The sequence below is a fragment of the Ricinus communis genome, chromosome 10, assembly GCF_019578655.1.
Source record: "Ricinus communis isolate WT05 ecotype wild-type chromosome 10, ASM1957865v1, whole genome shotgun sequence".
NCBI lineage: Eukaryota > Viridiplantae > Streptophyta > Magnoliopsida > Malpighiales > Euphorbiaceae > Ricinus > Ricinus communis.
The window spans coordinates 10,171,503-10,190,642 of NC_063265.1; the positions used below are offsets into that span (position 1 = coordinate 10,171,503).

Sequence of the window (19,140 nt, forward strand, 5' to 3'; positions counted from 1 at the left end):
CTAAGTTTGACTGGGCTTTAAAAATTTATTTTTATTGAGTTGGGCCGGACCCAAGCTCATTTTTCTCAGAATACAATAGATTTTGCTGTCACACATTTAACTAGAAACTAGCTACATCATAATTTGATGTCACTTCCTGTCATAGACGACCGTTCTAAAGTTACAGCCACTCATAATGAAGTAAATACAGACTAAAATTCATTGCATACTTGCAAATTTATATAAAGTGAAATTACATGTTTAATTTGACGATTTAAATAATTTATTCTAACAATTCGAGACCTTCTATCCATAATTTTTTAAAAATAAAAATATTTTATAATAGCCACATAGGAAAAGAAAAAAGAAGAAGAAGAAAGTGGGTGAAACAATGGTGCAAGTTACTAGAATTGGCTTTTCAAGTATCTAAGAAACACATTCATGCACAGTAGGAGGTTAAGAAGAAAAATCTTAATTATATAGCTAGGGTTCGTACTGGAAATGACATTCACATGCAACATTCTTAGCTATCACATGCCAAATTCTGATTATATATACACAGAATTTTAAGAATTCTTTTTTTTTTTTCTTTATATATAATTTCAGTATTCTTTGAATTCTTTCAGTGACATCACTGAATTCCGACTATTGCTCAGTTATATAAAACATCGAATTATTTATTTTCAGGAAAACATGGATTCATTGCCACATCTGTAAAACATGAAGATTTTCAACTATTCTTCAATTATCTTTTTCACCCATTTTTCCAATTTTTTGCTCTTTCTAAATGAAGGACTAAATCGAATATTTGCATTATTGAGATTTGAGAAAAGAAAAAAAGGGTCCTAAATGGTTGGCCCCACAGTGCCACTAGCCGCTAGGTAGGGTTTGTTAAAAAAGAACTGAGCTCTTCCATGAAAATGAAATAACAGGCTCCAATCATTGTGATCTATTGGCAATTCTCTCCATTATCCTAAAGAAGGAAAAAAGATGCAATTTCATCCACTGCTGCAGGATAAAGTTTCTTTAATAAGAGATGTGTTGTTCTTTATGTAGCACCACCATCTAAGATTGAGATTGAAAAACATATAATTTTAAAATGGGTATTTTAAATTTATTTTACTTTTAAAAACTATTTTGATTTTTAAAAAAAAAAAAAATTGGTTTTGACATAAACAGTTTCTATTAAGTTAAAAGTATTTTTTGAAACGCCTAAGAACCATCTCAAAATTGCAATTTGCACACTCTTTCAGATTTTCTTCTTCTGATGTATGCACATGGCATTGATCTAACTCGTAAGCATTTCTTTGCCTTAGAAATCCGAGTTGGCAATTTTCCTGTTTTAGAAGTATGCTCTTATTTTGGTAACTTCAAGTCATCAGCAATGTATCCCTTGATTAGACTTGAGAGTGAGGAACTGAGACTTCGTTTACTCTGGGAAGAAGGTCTATTTCTTATCACCCTCAATATTGGGTTGCGTGCTATCCAGATTCAATTTAAAATATTTTCAGTTTTATGCAAGACAATCAAATAAATAAATTACTAGAACTTACCAAATTATTATTGGCAAAACCCATCCCCTAAATCACTTCTTCATAGAAAATAAATGTTTGATAATATATTTAATTATATAAATTTAATAAATAAATATTTTTAGTTAGGAATATATAGGGTATGTAATTCTTTTTGTATTAATATATTAAAGATTTTAAATTAATTCATGAATACCATGTATATTCCAATTTAATACGTCATAAAAAGAGAACAAAAGAGATATGAAAATCAATCGAGATTATTCTCTTTTTTGGCAAACCAAGGAAAATGGACCTCAGGGGAATCCAGGCTTTCTCGTTTATAATTTTAAATTGAAACTTTTTATTTTATTCTTTTTAAAATTGAGTGCTATCAGGCTTTCTGAATTTTGATACACTTCCCTAGAATACACGTCTAGCCCCCACTTCCTCTCATTCACTGCCACTGTCACTGCTCCAATAGATTTCTCTCATGTTTGCCTTCGATAAGGATTCATCTTGACGTTATGACTGTTAATTACAGTTACAGAGAGAAGAAAGCAATTATTTGCAAACATTATTTGTAAGAACTTAACCACAAAACTTTGCTTTTTTTCCTGTTAACAGACATGTTGTCAGAAGGTTAATTATGAAACTCTTTCTTCTTAATATTGACGATTATATATTTGTTCTTTATTGCTGGAAAATCTACTTAAAAGAGACCTTCAAGATTCTGATGCATTCTTTGAGCAGCGAAGGGGCGTATGTATGAATGTATATATATATATTAAAAAAGGAAAATGGATATCGGTGGCATGGAGTTTGAGAGTGATGGAATAGGAAGGAACCTTATCACTTTATAGAAAATACTGGGACCAAAAAAGCTACATCCCTGTTGTAAGAGCTGTCCACATTGCCTCGATTCTTGAGATTATTATTTCACAAAAATCTGCGTCACTTCTTATCAAAAACTGCACCGTTCCTCTCTCTATATATAGCACACATTCACCCCCTTTTTCATTTCATCCGCCTCTCAATTTCCATCTCTGGCTAATTCTTTCTCTTGCTCAGCCCTGCTATCGTTTTCCTGCTGCTTCACTAGCTAGCCTTGCATGTTGGCTTGGGAAGTTTGATGCAGCCAAGGATGACTTGCCGACTGATTTACAACTCCACTTTTTATTCATATATATATTTCAACAAATAATGATCATGAAGAAGAAAAAGTTGGCAGGTTGTCCTTGGCTACATGTTTCTTTCTGCTCCTCATGCTAGCTAGGCTCTTGGTGATTGATGTTTAATTCTTTGTTGCTACAGGATACTTCATAATTAGGGCATCCAGTATCTTTTATATAAATTCCACCGGCAAAAGGCGTTTCAGGTGAGGTACTGTACAGTATAAAGAAGGGTTAATTACTCTGATTGTCATCTTTTATTATAGTCATTCCCCATTTTCATAAATGTGATGAAGCTTACAACAGATTTCATTTCTCTCCCTTTCAATTTATACACATTATTGATCTCATCTTTGTCAACTGAGACAAACCCGAGAGTAGGTTACTTATTCAGTGGGGAATTATTGGCATTGATGTGCATTTTTCAATAGAAGTAGCCAGTAGTTGTTTCCATGTGCCTCAAGGCCAATGCCTACATATAATTGCATGCTTATTAATTATACTGATTGCCAATTGTCGTTCCACAACTGTCTCCAGCAAATGGCCAATGTATATACATTGTTGGCAAACATTAGTTTCAGAATTTTATGTCATGTCGTCAGTACTTTGTCAGGCAAATATTTGTCTTTAGATTCGTGCGCTTCAGAGTCTTCAAGTTTCAAGGGAATATATAATAAATTAGGGGCGTAGGATTCATTTTGTTTTAGTTTGAAGGTTATATACCTATTCAAGCCAAATTAAGCATTGCGGTCTTAAAATCATTAAACTCGGAATTTTTATTTCAATATTTTATAAATATAAACAAAAGCAATTATTTAATTAAAATAAAAAATCCTTAAATAATATAATGTTTTAATATAAAATAAAATAAATACATAAAACTTAATTAGTTATCACTAAAATAAAAAAAATTAAGTATTTAATTATTTTATTATATAACTTTTATATCTATTTGATGTGAAATTATCTATTAAACCTGCAAAGTATATAACAACGCGTCAGTTTCAATTATACAACAAAAGAAATATTCATAAAATAGTAAATGTATTTAATAAATATTATATTATATATTAACTTATTAAATTTTTTTATATTATTTTATGTATAATAATAATTTACATGTGTAGTGCATACAAAAGGCCAAATTAGTATATATAATGTATATTATAAATTATTTTTATTTCTATTTCTATTTAATGGAATTGAATTTAATTCTTATACTATAAATTATTTTGGGAAGTTACAAATTATTAAAAAAGATATATTTCGATACTTAAATTTAGGCCATTTGACCATTTAACAATTAAATTTTTGATGTAATATGATAGACGTTTCAATTTAATTATTTTTATGATATAAAAATACCCTTTGATATGTGATTTCAATTCATATATATATATATATATATATATATGTAAATATTATTAAGAAATACAGTTTAAGTATCTATTAGATAAAATATGAAATAAAAACATATTTTAATTATTTATTAAAATAACGGAACGATTAAAATTTAATGATTGAAGTATGCATTTTTCTATATGTATTTAATTGACGTGGGGATAACAATTGATGGAGTAATGGGATTCCCAGGTGGGTTTTGGACAAACAAACATATCATCAGTAGGAAGGAGATACTAACTCCAATTATTGTTTTACAGGCAGTTACATAAAATTTGTAATAACATTTCAATCGTGATACATTGTCAATGTAATCTATAATTTAAATAAATATTAAGTGATAAGTTTTGAAAGGAAATCTTTTTTATACGATTTTTTTTTTTTTTTTTTTAGAATTTCATTAAAGAAAAAATTATCAAAATTATACGCATAAAATACCTGAAGGATATTCTAGACCGAAAAAGTATAATTTAGGTCGTAGGCCCTAATTTTTCAAATCTAATTAAATGGTAGCTACTGGAATTTAGTCCATGAGTAAGTCGATTGGTATGTCTGTATGGACATATGTCCATACATAGTCCAGCAGGGCCACCCAAAATGTCACAAATCGGAGGAACCCATTTGATACTCCCATGTGGCACGATAGACTCCCAGAATCATTATGATTTTCACGTTATGCAAGATTCATTTATATCAATTGGTGGTCTACTCCTGGACCGTATCAGAAAATTTTATTATATTATTTTTTTATTCAACAAATTAGAACTGCATTTTATTATTGAAAATATAAAATTTAACTAATAATAATAAATGAATTTATGAATGCATTATTAGGCATACTCGCAGAGCAAATGAACTCCGCATTGTGTATGAGACTTTTTGTTATATTTGAATACACAAGTCTTTTGCATCCAACAGTCCAATTAAATCAACTAGATTTGGGTAGTTTGCAACTTGTATTTTTAATTTTGAGACTGGTTTCATTTGTAATATTGAATATGATTTCAATATCATAGAGTTGAAAGATCATTCCCTCTCACAATCGCAAAATCTATACATTTAATAATTTTTTTATTTACTCACTTATTCTTTTTTTAGTTAGGAAGCTGAACTAGTTTGCCACGTGATTTTTTAAATTATAAATTTTTAAAAATTATTACCAAAAGATATTTTTAAAAATATAAATATGTATATTAAAATTTTGAAACAATTTGATAAAATTGTTAGAAAGTATAAATTTTTTAAGGTTTAATTAATGGTTAGATCAAAATCAAAACAATAAAACACAGCAGATTAAACGACTTTCCTGCTTTCTTTCTTCCAATATGTTTCCTGTAATATTTATAAGTGAAAGCACACTCGATTAAAAGCTTATAGATTTAGACAATAATCTGACTTTGTGTCTTAGAATTTTCTTCAGAAAAGAAGAAAAAAAAAAAAAAACAACAACAAACAGATATTGTGGTGACAATGACAAAGTACAAAGGGAGCCAAGAGTCTAATACACGGAGCAGAAAACAGGTAGTTTCATTTCATGACTGGTTCTTGCTCCACAGGTGGAAGCACAAGACAAGGAGAGACTTATGATATTCAGATCACTAAAATCGAAATTAAACTTTCATTATTAAATAGGATTATAAATTCTTTTCCTAGAGCATAATGCATTTTATGAAGTGGTGGTTGATTTTAATTATAATTAATCAATAATTATTATATATCATTAACATATACTAAATTCTTTTTAAAGTGATACCTTATACATCATTATAAAAAGTTATATCAATCATAAATAAAAATAAATTTTATATTGTAATAAATTATAAATATTTTATCTTTCAATTTTATTTTTATATTATGACAAGATATTAACATATTTTATCTCTAGTTATTATTATTTTATTAAAAAAATTAGTGCTTAGATTTTTATTAAGTTATAATTTTTTCATAGTAATAAACTTTAGGGATAAATACAAAAGAATATCATATATTTCATCATTTAACAATTTTAATATGTAGCTTTTTTTAGACACGAAAGAGATATGTAATTAAAAATCGTGATAAAAAAATATTTCACTCTTAAAAAGTATTGATTGACAAGAATTTAGCCATCTACCTCCAATCAACCATCATCATTATATTTCCGTATTTGATAATATCGGCTTAAGGTTTAATAACAAAAAAGTCATTGTTTGATCATTAAATCAATGTTATCGAATCAATAACTTTTTAAACTGTAACTTAACGACCAAATAATGAAATTATGAGTTGTTAAGCTCTAAACTCATGTTATCAAATACGGATAATATAATATTAATAGCTAATTGGAGTGAATATGGCCGAGACTTTACAAATTAAAACTTTTTAACGGTGAAATATAAATTTTTATCACGATTTATAACTAAAAAATCTCTTTATCTAAATTTATAATGAAATCACAAAATATTTTTGTGTATTTATTTCTAAACTTTATTTGGTGTGAATTGTATGATCATATGGTGGTTGATGTTTGTAAGTTAGTATACACAAGTGCATGAACCGTTCTTATAGTAAAAGCGTTAAATTCATCACGATGTCGATCGCTTAAGGAACTATGAGGTCACTTATTATATAGACTAGTTATCAATACAAAACAATAAAAGTAAATATAAACACTCTAAAGTAAAGTAATCAAATAATAAATAAATATGTAATGCAAATGCTTATGATTTAAAACTATATGCTAAAGACAGTATTTAATCTTACCATTTATTTAGTAATTCATTTGTTTTACTTTAAGAGTAGATCTAATGAATAAGATGATGATATGTATTTTTCTTTAGCTACTCAAACTAATGATGTAACTAAAGTTTCTTCTACCAACATAGATTGAAATAAAAATATCGTCTCTAGTACATTCAACTTAAATATTTTCATAACAATTACTATTATTTAATTAATATGAATGTTAACTAATAATAATAACTGAAACTAATAAAAATATGAAGGTAAAGAAATCACTAATTAAATAAATAAATGACAAGGTTCATACAAAAGTAAAAAGGCTAAACTAAATACTTATGAAAATTAGCCTAACATATTTAACTCAATGATAATTGTATTAAATAGAAAGACATAAAAACAAGAAAATAAAAGCTCCTTTCAAATCCAGAATCCTTCAGATAATTGGTCATCAATCTCTACTTCTTAAAATGCTTTTTAGATCTTAAAAGAACAATGAAGCTAAAGCTAAAGTATTTATGAAAAACTGTAGAAAATTGCAGAAACAAGAATGGTAGACAAATGTAGAGAGCAAATAGAAGAAAACTCTCATTCTCTAGAATTAGACTTGCAGAGATATATATAGAGAAAAATCCTCCTCTAAATAAGTCTCCGTAGAGATGTATACTCAATATAAGTCTATCTAATAGATAAAACTATAAGTATTATTATCTCCATAAAATACTATTCCATAAATAACTTTTAATATAAATCTTATTAGTAATACAAGGTGACTAAAATGTCCTTCTTAAATAAATAATAGAATTAGTCTAGTCTAGCAAATAGCAGTCCATGCCTCATATCTTAATACGATCACATCTAATTAAACTCTTTTTAAATTTTATTTTTATAATTTTCTCTTTTAGCTATTATTATCTAAAAATAGACGATAAAACTTAAACGAAATAAAAAATATATCTTTTCATTAATATTATATATATAAATTATATTATTAAAGCTCTAAAATATCATAAATATCTATATATAATTAATACCTATCAATACTTTTACTTGTATATGTAATGTATAATAAGAATACCACATATTACAATTGCAATAAAAAGTGAACATTGTATTAGGCAAGCGAGGACACTTGTGAAGAGAAGAGAGGAGCTTTAAGATTTTTGTATCCTATCTTTGGACTAATTCTCAAATTATATGATTGAAAATTGTGTCCCACTAATGTCCAAGAATTCAATCAAAATGTTGCTCCCTCGTCCTTTCTTATAGACTTTTTATTTTCTAAATTATTATAAAAAATACTCATCATCAATTAATATAATTATCAACATTTATTCTTAAATTTCTATCTTAATTTTGAAATTATAACCTTTATTAGAAGTCTAGTAATTGTGTTTTAGAATGTGCCAAATATTAATTAAATTAGGTTAACGTTCCTTTCCTATTTTCATTTTCATTTTTATTTTCAACCTCAAACCAAACTGATTCTAAGTGAATTATTTATCTGACAAGAAAAAAAGATAAAAAAAAAAAAAGAATTATTTGACGTAGTCTTTGCTTGGAGACTATTTTAGTCGGCTTGCTCACTCCTGCACCACAATTAAATATTAATTGTACCTGTATTAGATTGTTGCTCAAATTTGTTAAATTGTGGCACGTTCACATAAAACAAGTAAATGTTCTTGGAAGGTGGTATAATTTTCCCCTAAACGAGTGTTGGTCATTGACCAGTTCCCCACAAGCCAATTTAGTGCCTCAAATAGTAAAGGACAGATGGAAGGAAAAGAGAAGAGAAAGGCTTGAAATCTTTAACTTCATGGATTGCCAAGCTTCTGTCTGTCAATTCGCGTTGAAGAAAAAGAAAAGAAAAAGGAAACTGTTTAGTGTTCGTGTAAACGAAGTTAGGCCACGTTGATTCATCTTTAAATACACTCAACCTTATCCATTTGTCTTCTTTTTTTCCCTTTCGATAGGTTCTTTTCTTTCTTTCCATCTAGTCTAAGTTTCCTTGGCATCTTTTCATGTGGTCCAGCTATCATCTTAGAAATAGACATTCATACCCCACTTCTGCAAATATTTTGCTCTGACAACACCCTATGGCTTTGGATGTCTGCCTAAATTGCCTTAACTAGCCTACAGTTATTGCAGTTTTTGGGTGTACACAATTGAGGCACCAGTATTTCTTGAAACTTCTATGACATTTACTGGCCATGTGATGGAGGAGATGGAAGGAAAAGAGAAGAGTCTTCTTGCATCCATCAAAACTTGGTCTCAAAATTCAATTCATGATCAACAGGATTGGACTTGAGACTCATCCATTTTCCATGAACAAAATCATTGCCTTGCTGATTTAAGTATGAGAAAATCTGTATAAAAATAAAGGTAGGAAATTATACAAAGTAATATTAATTTGTAGTAATATTACATTTACTCAGTGCAGCAACCCTGTTGTGTTACCAACAAGGGCAAGAAAAAAGAGGAAAAAATAAAAATACAAAACTAAAGACCCTTTTCTTTTTTCTTTTTAAACATTACATAGATGCCTCATACAAGCAGGCGAGGATCCAAAAAAAATAAATCCAAAAGCCTGCAATTTACACACATATTTGTATGGCTTCAACTCTACTAGCTTGTAACATGTATATCGCAGAACACAAACTAGAACTGTACAAGGAGAAGAGGGACAAGAGTCGGTAATCATCACTGATCCTTTCTATCTCCCAGAAGTAACCAAGGTTTTCTCCCCCAAGTCTTGGGCAGACATCAGGCTTGTTGTAGAGAGAGGAATAGGAAGAGGTAGGGTTTGATTCACATGAGCTGGGGTGAGTGCTGCTGGTATTATCTCTTCCTGAGCAGGAGCAGTTGGTTGAACTGGTTTTGGTGTGCATGTAAAGTTGAGATCTTTGTTAGAAGCCAACGCAATAAGCTCTTTCTCCTCCAGCCCTTTGGTTGGCCCGAGGCTGCATCGGTCTGGGGTGTGCTTGGCTAATGCATCTTTAAATTTCTTAATCTGGAAAGCAACCAGGATTAAGTTAAAATAAATCATCTACGTCATTGCAACTTGACATTGTACCAATGGTAAAGGTCCAAATGAATTACAACAGAACTCGAATAATAAGTTGCAAAAAACTAGGCTTATGAAGAAACAAACTACAATAGATCTTAGATCAACGTCAAGTGGAACTTGCAATTAAAATAAAAAGGTCCGATTATAATCGCATTCTAATGGTCTGATAATGCTGTTAAACAAAAAAAAAACGACCTGATAAAACCTTCAATCTTGAAAAGCAAAACAAAAGGTAAATACTATGAACAAAAACATATTTTCTTCAAATGTGAATTAAAGAGGGGGCTAGTCGGTTTCATTTGTTTCTTTCAAGTGTTGCAGACTGACTACGGAAGAAATTCAGAATCAAACAATAGATGTGCTATTATTAACTGCGAATTAATGAAAATGATCCTATATCCACTAGGAATTTTAATCAGTATACAAAATGAATAAAATATGCAAAAGAACTACGAGGAAGACAAGACTAACCGTGGCATTAGTACAGCTAAAGCTGCATACTCGGCCTTGAGCCCCTCGGTAAAATCTAAAGAATGGCAGTACGTGTACATTGAGGCTATAACACATGGATTTATGTTCCTCATAATTCACCTGAAGAAACTGGACATCAGGGTTCATCTCCGCAAATTGACATATCTGCCACAACACAAGCACGAAATCCATCTTCACTCAATACCCAATTAAGTACCATCATAAGCAAAGCCACATATGCCCCAGCAATATAATATGGGAAGATATATGTGCCTCTGTTATACCTTTGGATGGAGAGCTTTGCAGCCACCACAGCCAGGGGAGAAGAAATCAACAATTACAAGTTTGTCCCCAGCATTCATAAGGGAGTCCACAAGGTCTTGTGCAGAGGTGATCTCCTTCATGTTTGGTTGCAACCCCTTTTCCCACCATTTTGGAGCATTCTTGAGTCTCAGTCCAGTCTGCCAAAATAATACCACAAGAAAGGAAACAAAATCATCACATATACCCAAATAGGGGAAAGTTTCAAAAATTCGAGCTCCCATAACAAAGAAATAAAAACTTGAAAAAACAAGGCCATCAATTTCACAGAAAAGTAGTAAATTACAAATGAAAGAAAACCCACAAGGTCCTTTTCTAGCTAAACACGAATCTTGAAATTCCTAACGAAATCCCTAATTATTATTGCAATTAAAAAGAATGAAAAATATGACAAATATAGGGTATAAATAATAGAATCAGACCCAGAATAGAATTAACAAAGTCTAATAATTAGAAATTAAAAAAATAAAAGAAATTCCAGAAACCAGATCTTGACCAACCTGAGCCTTAATTGAAAATTGATGAAAATTCCCTCTCTTGAGTTGTTTTTCTTGAACAATAACCCTCTTGCCATAAAAATCAGAAATAAGTGATATCTTCTGTGATCCGAAAGCCTGAGGATTGAATTTCCTAGATGACACCTTAAGACTGCAACTTCTTTTTAGAACGAAGGCACCATCTTTCTTCTGGTTCTTGTAACCATTACAACAAGACGAAGGAACAAGATTGGTCTTGCTCAAAACATCAGCCATAACTCCACAAAACAACAACAACGATGACAATAACAACAGCAACAAAAAAAAATTTATAAATTTTTTCTAGAAGAAACAGAAAAAACAGTTTTACAGATGAGAAATGTGAAGTGGGCAGTTATTCTTGTTCTTTGTTTTTCAAAAAGTAAAGGCTTTGATTTGCTTTTTGCTTTTCTTTGAATAAAGTGAGTCTCTTTCTTTATCTTCAAAAATTTCTTGCTGAAAGTCATATATATAAATATATATTTGGGAAAAAAAAAAACACTTTCTTCAAAGTATTTTTAAAAGCAAATCAAAGCCAAACACACACAAAAGGACAAAAAAAAGACCAGGTTTTCTTTTCTGGAGTCGTTAACTGTTACTAATAAGTTAGCTGTGTTGATTCTTAACCGTTAGATTTCATGGCCGGTGATTGATTGTATGTAGATCTGACGGCGGACGCTGTAAGTTAAAAGACAACAATGTGAAAACAGTGGATAAGGTTCTTTCGGTTGGAACGTGATGTGACATTTGTGAGACGCGTGGCGCAATATTGTTACCTTGATTTGTTAGAATTTGGATATACTTTGGATAGAAAAGCACTTTTTTTTCAATTTTTCAATTTTTTTATTATATTTTATTAAAATTTTGGTTCTTTTCTTATAAAAAAGAAATATTTGTGGTATTTTGGATTGCCGACCTTAATTTTTATTTAATTTGTGGAGGAAAATGCTGCCATTTGTATCTGAATTATTTTACAACTCAGTTTTCTCCTTAAAAATTGTAAACAGATTAAAATTAAAATTATGGTAATAGTTTTTATTTTAGGAGAAAAAGAAACATGGTCATCAAGAAATCTCCATCTGTAATTCTAACTATTATCGAGCTCTTAAATTTTTGAATGAGTTGTCTATATATTTATATTTTCTTAAAGTGATATGTAAGTTTAATTTATTTTCTATTTTAAATAAATTATAATTTATTAGCATATGAGGCGATTAATTACGAAATTAACTCCTCGCCGAGAATTATTAATTTTTAGTAAATTTTCATATATAAACAATTATTATTATGATGTATTAATCATATTACTCATATATTTTACGGCCGTTATTATTATTTTAATTGTAATAAATTAGTACATACAATTTAATAAAAAATTTAATATTTAATATCAATTTATAATATTTTAAAAAATAATAGCAACACATAAAATTTTTACAATACGTGTCAAAAAAATTTAAATCTTATATTATATTATATATATATATATATATATAGATTTTATTAGTTTTCAAACTTAAAAAAAAAAAACTATTAGTATGATGTATTTAATGTATACTAGTAGTCTTCTCGTATATTGTACGACTATTATTATTATTTCAATTATAAAATCAAATTTATAAATACAATTTAATCAATTCTTTAATATTTAATATTGATTTAAAATAATTCTAAAAATAATAGTAAACTAATTATTCTAAAAATAATAGTAAACTAATTATTTTTAAAATATTTTTAATTTTAATAAAATTTTATTATATTATTACATTAATAAAATATTTATTTACTAATATTATCTTTAAATTAATACTATCAATAAATTATTTTTGAAATATTTATTTGTTAATTCTAGTATTGTATAAAATAATGACATTACTATTATTTTAAGATTAGAAATTATTGTATGATCAAAAATTAATTTGTTAATAAATATAATATTTAAAAAAATTATTTTTTGTAATTAGAATTATTATCTAATTAGAAAATTAATTTATTAGTTAATATAATATTAAAATATAATTATCAATGTTATTTTTTAAAATAATCATTTATATAATTAAAAAATAATTACTATCTAATTAAAAAATTAATTATTATCTAATTAAAAAATTATTTATTGGTAATATGTTTTTCTAAATTAAAATGAGTATTTAATTAGAAATATAATTTATTAATTAATAATTTAATGAAAAAATCATAAAATTACACATAAATTTAAATTTTATGTGTTAAAAATAGTACATATAACAAAATAAAAAAAATTTACATGTTAAAAATTAAATACACATATCAAAAAAATTAATTTTAAGAATTAATATATATAATATATATAGAAAAAGGAATATGTAACTTGTGCGTATTTTGTTTGTACAATTACTATATTACAAGAAATTTTTTAATGTAACTTAATTAACCTTTACTCTTTTTTGATCAAATAATTAACCTTTATTTAATTTACCTATATATGTTGAAAAGAATTTGCTTGAATCTTAATATCCGGATAGAATGGAAACAGCTCATGAACTACTACAAATTAAGTAATAAATAATTAAAATTAAGTCAATGTTAGATGAATTATGTTCAAAATAATTTAAGAAATCGAATGAAATTGATATATATTATTATTTTAATATTATATTTAACTAATAAATAATTTTTTAAAAAAATAATAATACTAGGTATATTCTAAAAATAGTATATTAATTATATTTTAATAATATATCAATTAATAAATTAATTTTTAATTATATAATAATTTTAATTTTAAGGAATAATATTTTAATATTATATTTAATAATAATTAATTTAATAATATATAATAAATTTTTAATTCTAAAAATATAATAATCAATTATAATATTAATTATATAATATTAAATTAGTTAATTACTATTTTTAAATTAATTTTGTATTATTTTAGTTAATTAAAATATATTATTAATTAAATCTAAATTTTTAAAAAATAGAATTTAATTAAAATTGAAATCATATATTCAGATGAAATCATACTCGAATTAAAATAAATGACTGAAACACTTAATATCCTAAGATTAATTGCACTTAATTTCTAAAAGATTAATAAAAAAAGTAGATTTGAGTTGACAGGTATCCTACGAGCTGGCACATCCTAGAAATGGCACCTCCACATAGTTGTAAGAGCTGTCCTTTCCATAGAAACTGAGTGCTACTTTTGGTGGAAAATTCTTCAGTTCAGCACTGGACATAAAATTACAAATTAATCATTCACTAAAAGAAGATATGGTATTTTTTTAAATCTCTTTTCATAATCATGAGAATCTTTATTATGTAAATTAATACAAGTTTTAAAAGGAAATTGGGTAGGGATTAAGTTCTTGAATTCTTATATTATATGAACAATCAATATATTACCAAAAATGAATGGTGCACCTATTATGATGGGCCATTAGATGTTAAAAGGGCCACTAATAGCAGCAAATATCATACCAGACAGTCCAAACAAGCAAGCAATCTTAGGTTTTTTTACTGATACTTGTTGGTTGTTGCCAATCAAATAGCCAATTAAGCAGTATCCCCAACAATTGAAGATTCTCCATTCAAAGATTCCAAAATACCAATTATCTCATTAATCTGTCATTACCAAAATGCTTCATCTTTCTTACCCAATAACCAAACCCAATTCAATCTTACCTTCAAGGTTCAATCTCTCACCTAAAAGACTCCCCATTTCCCACATTTCACCACCCGCCAAGAATATCATTTCTCCATCAATCAAAATACCCCTTCTTCTGACTCCAAGGTGCTCTCTACAAGAAAACATTCCACTTTCCAGTACTACCTCTCATTCTGATGAAGCAAGCACCCCAAACAAGGCCCAACAACAAGAAGATAGAAAGAACTACTGGGGTGCTGTTAGTTTGATCATTGGAACTGCAGTAGGGCCTGGAATGCTTGGTTTGCCTGCTGCAACTTTAAGATCAGGCTCATTTCCATCAACCATTGCTATTTTGCTTTGTTGGGTTTATGTAATCTCTTCTGTTTTTCTTGTTGCTGAGCTTAGTTTTGCTGCTATGCAAGAAGATGCGGTGGTAGAGGTGAGCTTTACTGGCCTTGCTACAAAATCATTAGGAAGTTATTTTGGTGCTATAGTGGCTGTGGTTTATGCTAGCTTGAGTTTTTCTTTGCTAGTGGCTTGTGTTTCAGGCATTGGCTCTTTAGTATCTCAGTGGTTTCCAAGGATGAATCTTGTTCTAGCTAATGCATTGTTTCCATTGGCCGCTGGAATCACAGTCGTTTGCTTTCCGTTCAAGGTCATTGATAATGCAAATCGATTATTATGCATGCTCATGCTCTTTTTCATAACTGCACTTGTGGGCATTGGTCTCTCTGTGGCTAGAACAAATGTATTGGGTTCTTTGGCTCGTTCTTCATGGACTATTTCATCAATCTTGCCTGCTATACCTGTCACTGTACTCACATTAGGGTTCCATGTTATCACCCCTTTTGTATGTAAGATTGCTGGGGACAATATTTCTGATGCGAGAAAAGCAATACTGATTGGTGGGGCAGTTCCATTGATTATGGTTTTATCATGGAATTTGATTGTTTTGGGTCTTGCTGGGGCTAACGGAACTGTCTCCTCCAATGACCCTATTGCCCTCTTGCTTTCTGTCAATCCTTCTGCTTTATCTGCTGTTCAGGGTTTTGCCTTTTCTGCTCTGGCGACTAGCTTGATAGGATATACTGTTAGCTTCCCCAAACAGATTCTTGATGCCTTCGATTTGGTATTTATGAAAATTAATTCATTAGAAGAAACTAGCTCTCAGCATCAAATGTTTTCATTTGTGGATGGTAAAGGAAGAGTTGGTTTAGTAACTTTTTCTGGTGGCAATGATTATGGAAATGCAGGGAGGGCTTTCTTTGGTGGATCAAAGTATTCTGCTGCCTCAGAAGCTAGAATACCATCAAGCATGGCCGAGTCTAATTCATTTCATCAAACATTTGTAACAGTGCTAATACTTGGTGTTTCTGTTCTCATAGGATCCTTCTTTCGCTCTACATTCTCAAGAGCCCTGGATTTTGCAGGAGTCTATGCAAACTGTTTCTTGTTTGGCATACTTCCCCCTTTGATGGCACATGTACAACAGTCCAGGAAGAAGCTCAGGTATTTGCCAAGAAATTATTCAAATCCTTCATTCTCTGTTTGTTCTTTCTACAACTCCAAAACAAAGAAACTATTCAAATCCGTGCTCTGATTTTTTCAGGCCATCCATTCTGCCAGGAGGAGATATCGCACTAATGCTGCTTTTTGGCATAGCTGTTGTTTTGGCAATTTTTCATTAGATAGCTAGCAGCAGAACAAATGAAGAATTCCTCTATCAGAACTGGCATCGACAATTCTTCCCCACAATCAACACCATTTAACTTGCATACTTCACCCCCATTTTTTTAAATTTATTTCTGGGGAATATCCATAGGATTTTGGGAAGCATTTACTACCATTTTAAGTCGTCAACTATAAAAGATAGATTTCAAAATCTTAATACAACTGAAACTTGAGCAGAAGCATGATGCATGTTGCATTAACACGTTGTATGCAGTACACTATAATTTTATGAAAATGAAAAACTTACATATCAATGAAGTAAGAAAAAGTTTTGCTACAATAAAGTAGGAAATATCTGACACGATGATATGTCTGAAATGGAAAAGAAAAAAACAAGATACTTGTCTACTCTGTATCAGATATGACAAGAGGATCTTCTATTATATGGAATGAACATGCATGTCCTTCAGTTGCATCCGCATATTGCATATATTGTTTACAACACCAGCTATGCACGATTCCTCAATGTTGTCTGAAGCCTCTCCTTTTGCCAGTATGAACTATTTGATGCAAAGTTTGCTTCTGGATTATATTCTGGAATATCTATAATGCCAATTGCGCGTCCCCATCATTTCAAAAGGAACATGTCCTTCAACTCCTTTAAGATACTTCAGCATTTTCCTGATCAGAGCAGGCATTTTCTTCCATAGTTTGAGATGTAATAACCATGAAGAAAATTCATAAGACAGAAACTAGACTACTCATCCCAGAGTTCATGTCTTGCTAAAGTCAATTTAGCTTATAGATTCAGGGGAAGTTAGCCAATCCATAGATATTTGTTACATATTTGAAACTATTGTTGGCCATGGAACAGTTAAAGGATCTTCATCAGTTACCCTCAGGTGCCTGTGTCATACTCTCATGTAAGTCATCTCCATTCATGGCATCATTCAAATTAGATGCCACTAAATGGCTCTTCAAAAATAAGTAGTAGTTTCCGAGAGCATTAGAAGTAATCCAGAAGCACCGCTGCAATGATGAAACTCGTGTGCAGCTAGCTTTATCCTTGACATCAGATCTTGAAAAGGACAGGACAATATCGGTCTAGATCTCTTCTAACACACCATTGTGATTAGTCAGACCAAACTATGGCCAGGAACTTTGAAGGCATTTCTCTCATCCATCAATACTCTCAACCTTTCAGCATCCTCGAACCTCCCAACACCAGCAAATATGTTATACATGAGCACGTAATCCCCTCCATATCCTCTCTCCATTTCCATTATCTTTCTTGTCACCCTTTCGCCTATCTCGCTATTACCATGAAAGCTACATGCACCCAAAAGAGTTCTCCAGATCACAGCATTAACAATTTCACTAGGAATTCCCAAAGCCAATTTCTCTGCTTCTTCTAATCTCCCTGTCCTGCCCAGCATATCTACTAAACATCCATAATGCTTAATATCCGGCAAAATGCTATACTGATTCACCATCTTTTCAAAAAATTCATGCCCCTCTGCAACCAATCCTCCATGACTACAGGCATTCAAAACACTCAAGAACGTCACTCGATTGGGCTTCAATCCTGTTCTTTCCATATTCTCAAAACTTTTCACTGCTTCCTGTCCCATCCCATGCATTGCAAACCCAGAAATGATTGACGTCCAAGATACCAAATTCTTCCTCTCAACCGAAATCTCCTCAAAAAATCTTGATGCACTCACTATGCAACCACATTTTGCATAAGTGTCTATAATTGAGTTAGTAACACGTATATCAGACGAATTAAATCCTCTTTTCTCCACAAGACAATGGATCAACCCGCAATTCTGTAACTCACCTATACCGGAAATGGCTGGTAAAATAGCAAGTATAGTTATCTCACTTGGTGCAATACCCTCAAAAGAAACCATTCTTCGAAACAAAGCTAAACCTTCGGTAATCCTGTTCATCCTTACATACCCGTCAATAATCCCAGTCCAAGATACAACATTTTTCTCTGGCATATCATCAAAGAAAGAACGTGCAAATTCAAGCTTACCCCATTTAACCAAACCAGTAATCATCACATTCCAAGTAACAGAATTTTTCTCAGGCATTTCATCAAATGCAAGAAGGGCATTACCTAAAAACCCACTAGCCAAGTACATGTTCACAAGAGCAGTATGTACATAAACATGAGATCGAAAACCCACTTTCGTTATGAGACTTTGAAACTGAATTCCTATTCTTGGGCAAGAAGAATTAGTGCTGGCATTTATAAGAAAGGTATAAGTAAAGGTATCAAATGGGAACGCTGGTAATAAAGAGGAGTGAAAATAAACTTGTTGGAGTTGATTATAGAGCGAAAAAGCTAAGTGTGGGGAGTTACTCAGACAATAGCATCTAAGCAGAGTGTTAAAGAGAAGCATCGAATGGCTTAATAATCCATTGATGAGTAGGTGCGAGTGTAGCTGCTGCGTGGATCGGCAAATTGTTGGGTTTTTGAGTAAAAGAGAGAACAAGTGCTTTGCCTTTTCTTTAACTTCTTGTTGCTGTTTAATTGTGGATAATAATCTCTTAAAACTTCGGATTAGGAAGTTTGTTTTGGGTTTTGGCGTAGTCTTGTTCGTGAAGGGAAGAAAGCTAGGTCCTTTAACCCTCAACATAATTAAGAAGCCACCAGTTGCACGTTGGCGGC

General features: G+C 30.2%; 3 protein-coding genes and 1 long non-coding RNA gene across 4 annotated transcripts; 2 read left to right on the forward strand and 2 right to left on the reverse strand.

Moving 5' to 3' along the window:
• Positions 1–2,248: 2,248 nt before the first annotated feature.
• Positions 2,249–4,973, forward strand: LOC112535777. Its single transcript, XR_003079857.2, has 2 exons — positions 2,249–2,721; positions 2,805–4,973. It is a non-coding gene; the product is annotated as an uncharacterized LOC112535777 (long non-coding RNA).
• Positions 4,974–9,164: 4,191 nt separating this feature from the next.
• LOC8276541 (thioredoxin-like 1-1, chloroplastic) lies at positions 9,165–11,596 on the reverse strand. Its single transcript, XM_002525415.4, has 4 exons — positions 11,141–11,596; positions 10,604–10,780; positions 10,320–10,484; positions 9,165–9,791 (listed from the first exon to the last, which is right to left on the reverse strand). The coding sequence occupies exons 1-4, from the start codon at positions 11,390–11,392 to the stop codon at positions 9,495–9,497; spliced, it is 891 nt and encodes a 296-aa protein (XP_002525461.1). The 5' UTR covers positions 11,393–11,596; the 3' UTR covers positions 9,165–9,494.
• A 2,931-nt stretch (positions 11,597–14,527) lies between these two features.
• On the forward strand, positions 14,528–16,566 carry LOC8276542 (tyrosine-specific transport system). The gene is made up of 2 exons (XM_002525416.4): positions 14,528–16,298; positions 16,399–16,566. The coding sequence occupies exons 1-2, from the start codon at positions 14,779–14,781 to the stop codon at positions 16,475–16,477; spliced, it is 1,599 nt and encodes a 532-aa protein (XP_002525462.1). The 5' UTR covers positions 14,528–14,778; the 3' UTR covers positions 16,478–16,566.
• Positions 16,567–17,244: 678 nt separating this feature from the next.
• On the reverse strand, positions 17,245–19,108 carry LOC8260942 (pentatricopeptide repeat-containing protein At1g09220, mitochondrial). The gene has a single exon (XM_002525417.4). The coding sequence runs from the start codon at positions 19,106–19,108 to the stop codon at positions 17,597–17,599; it is 1,512 nt and encodes a 503-aa protein (XP_002525463.3). The 3' UTR covers positions 17,245–17,596.
• Positions 19,109–19,140: the final 32 nt, after the last annotated feature.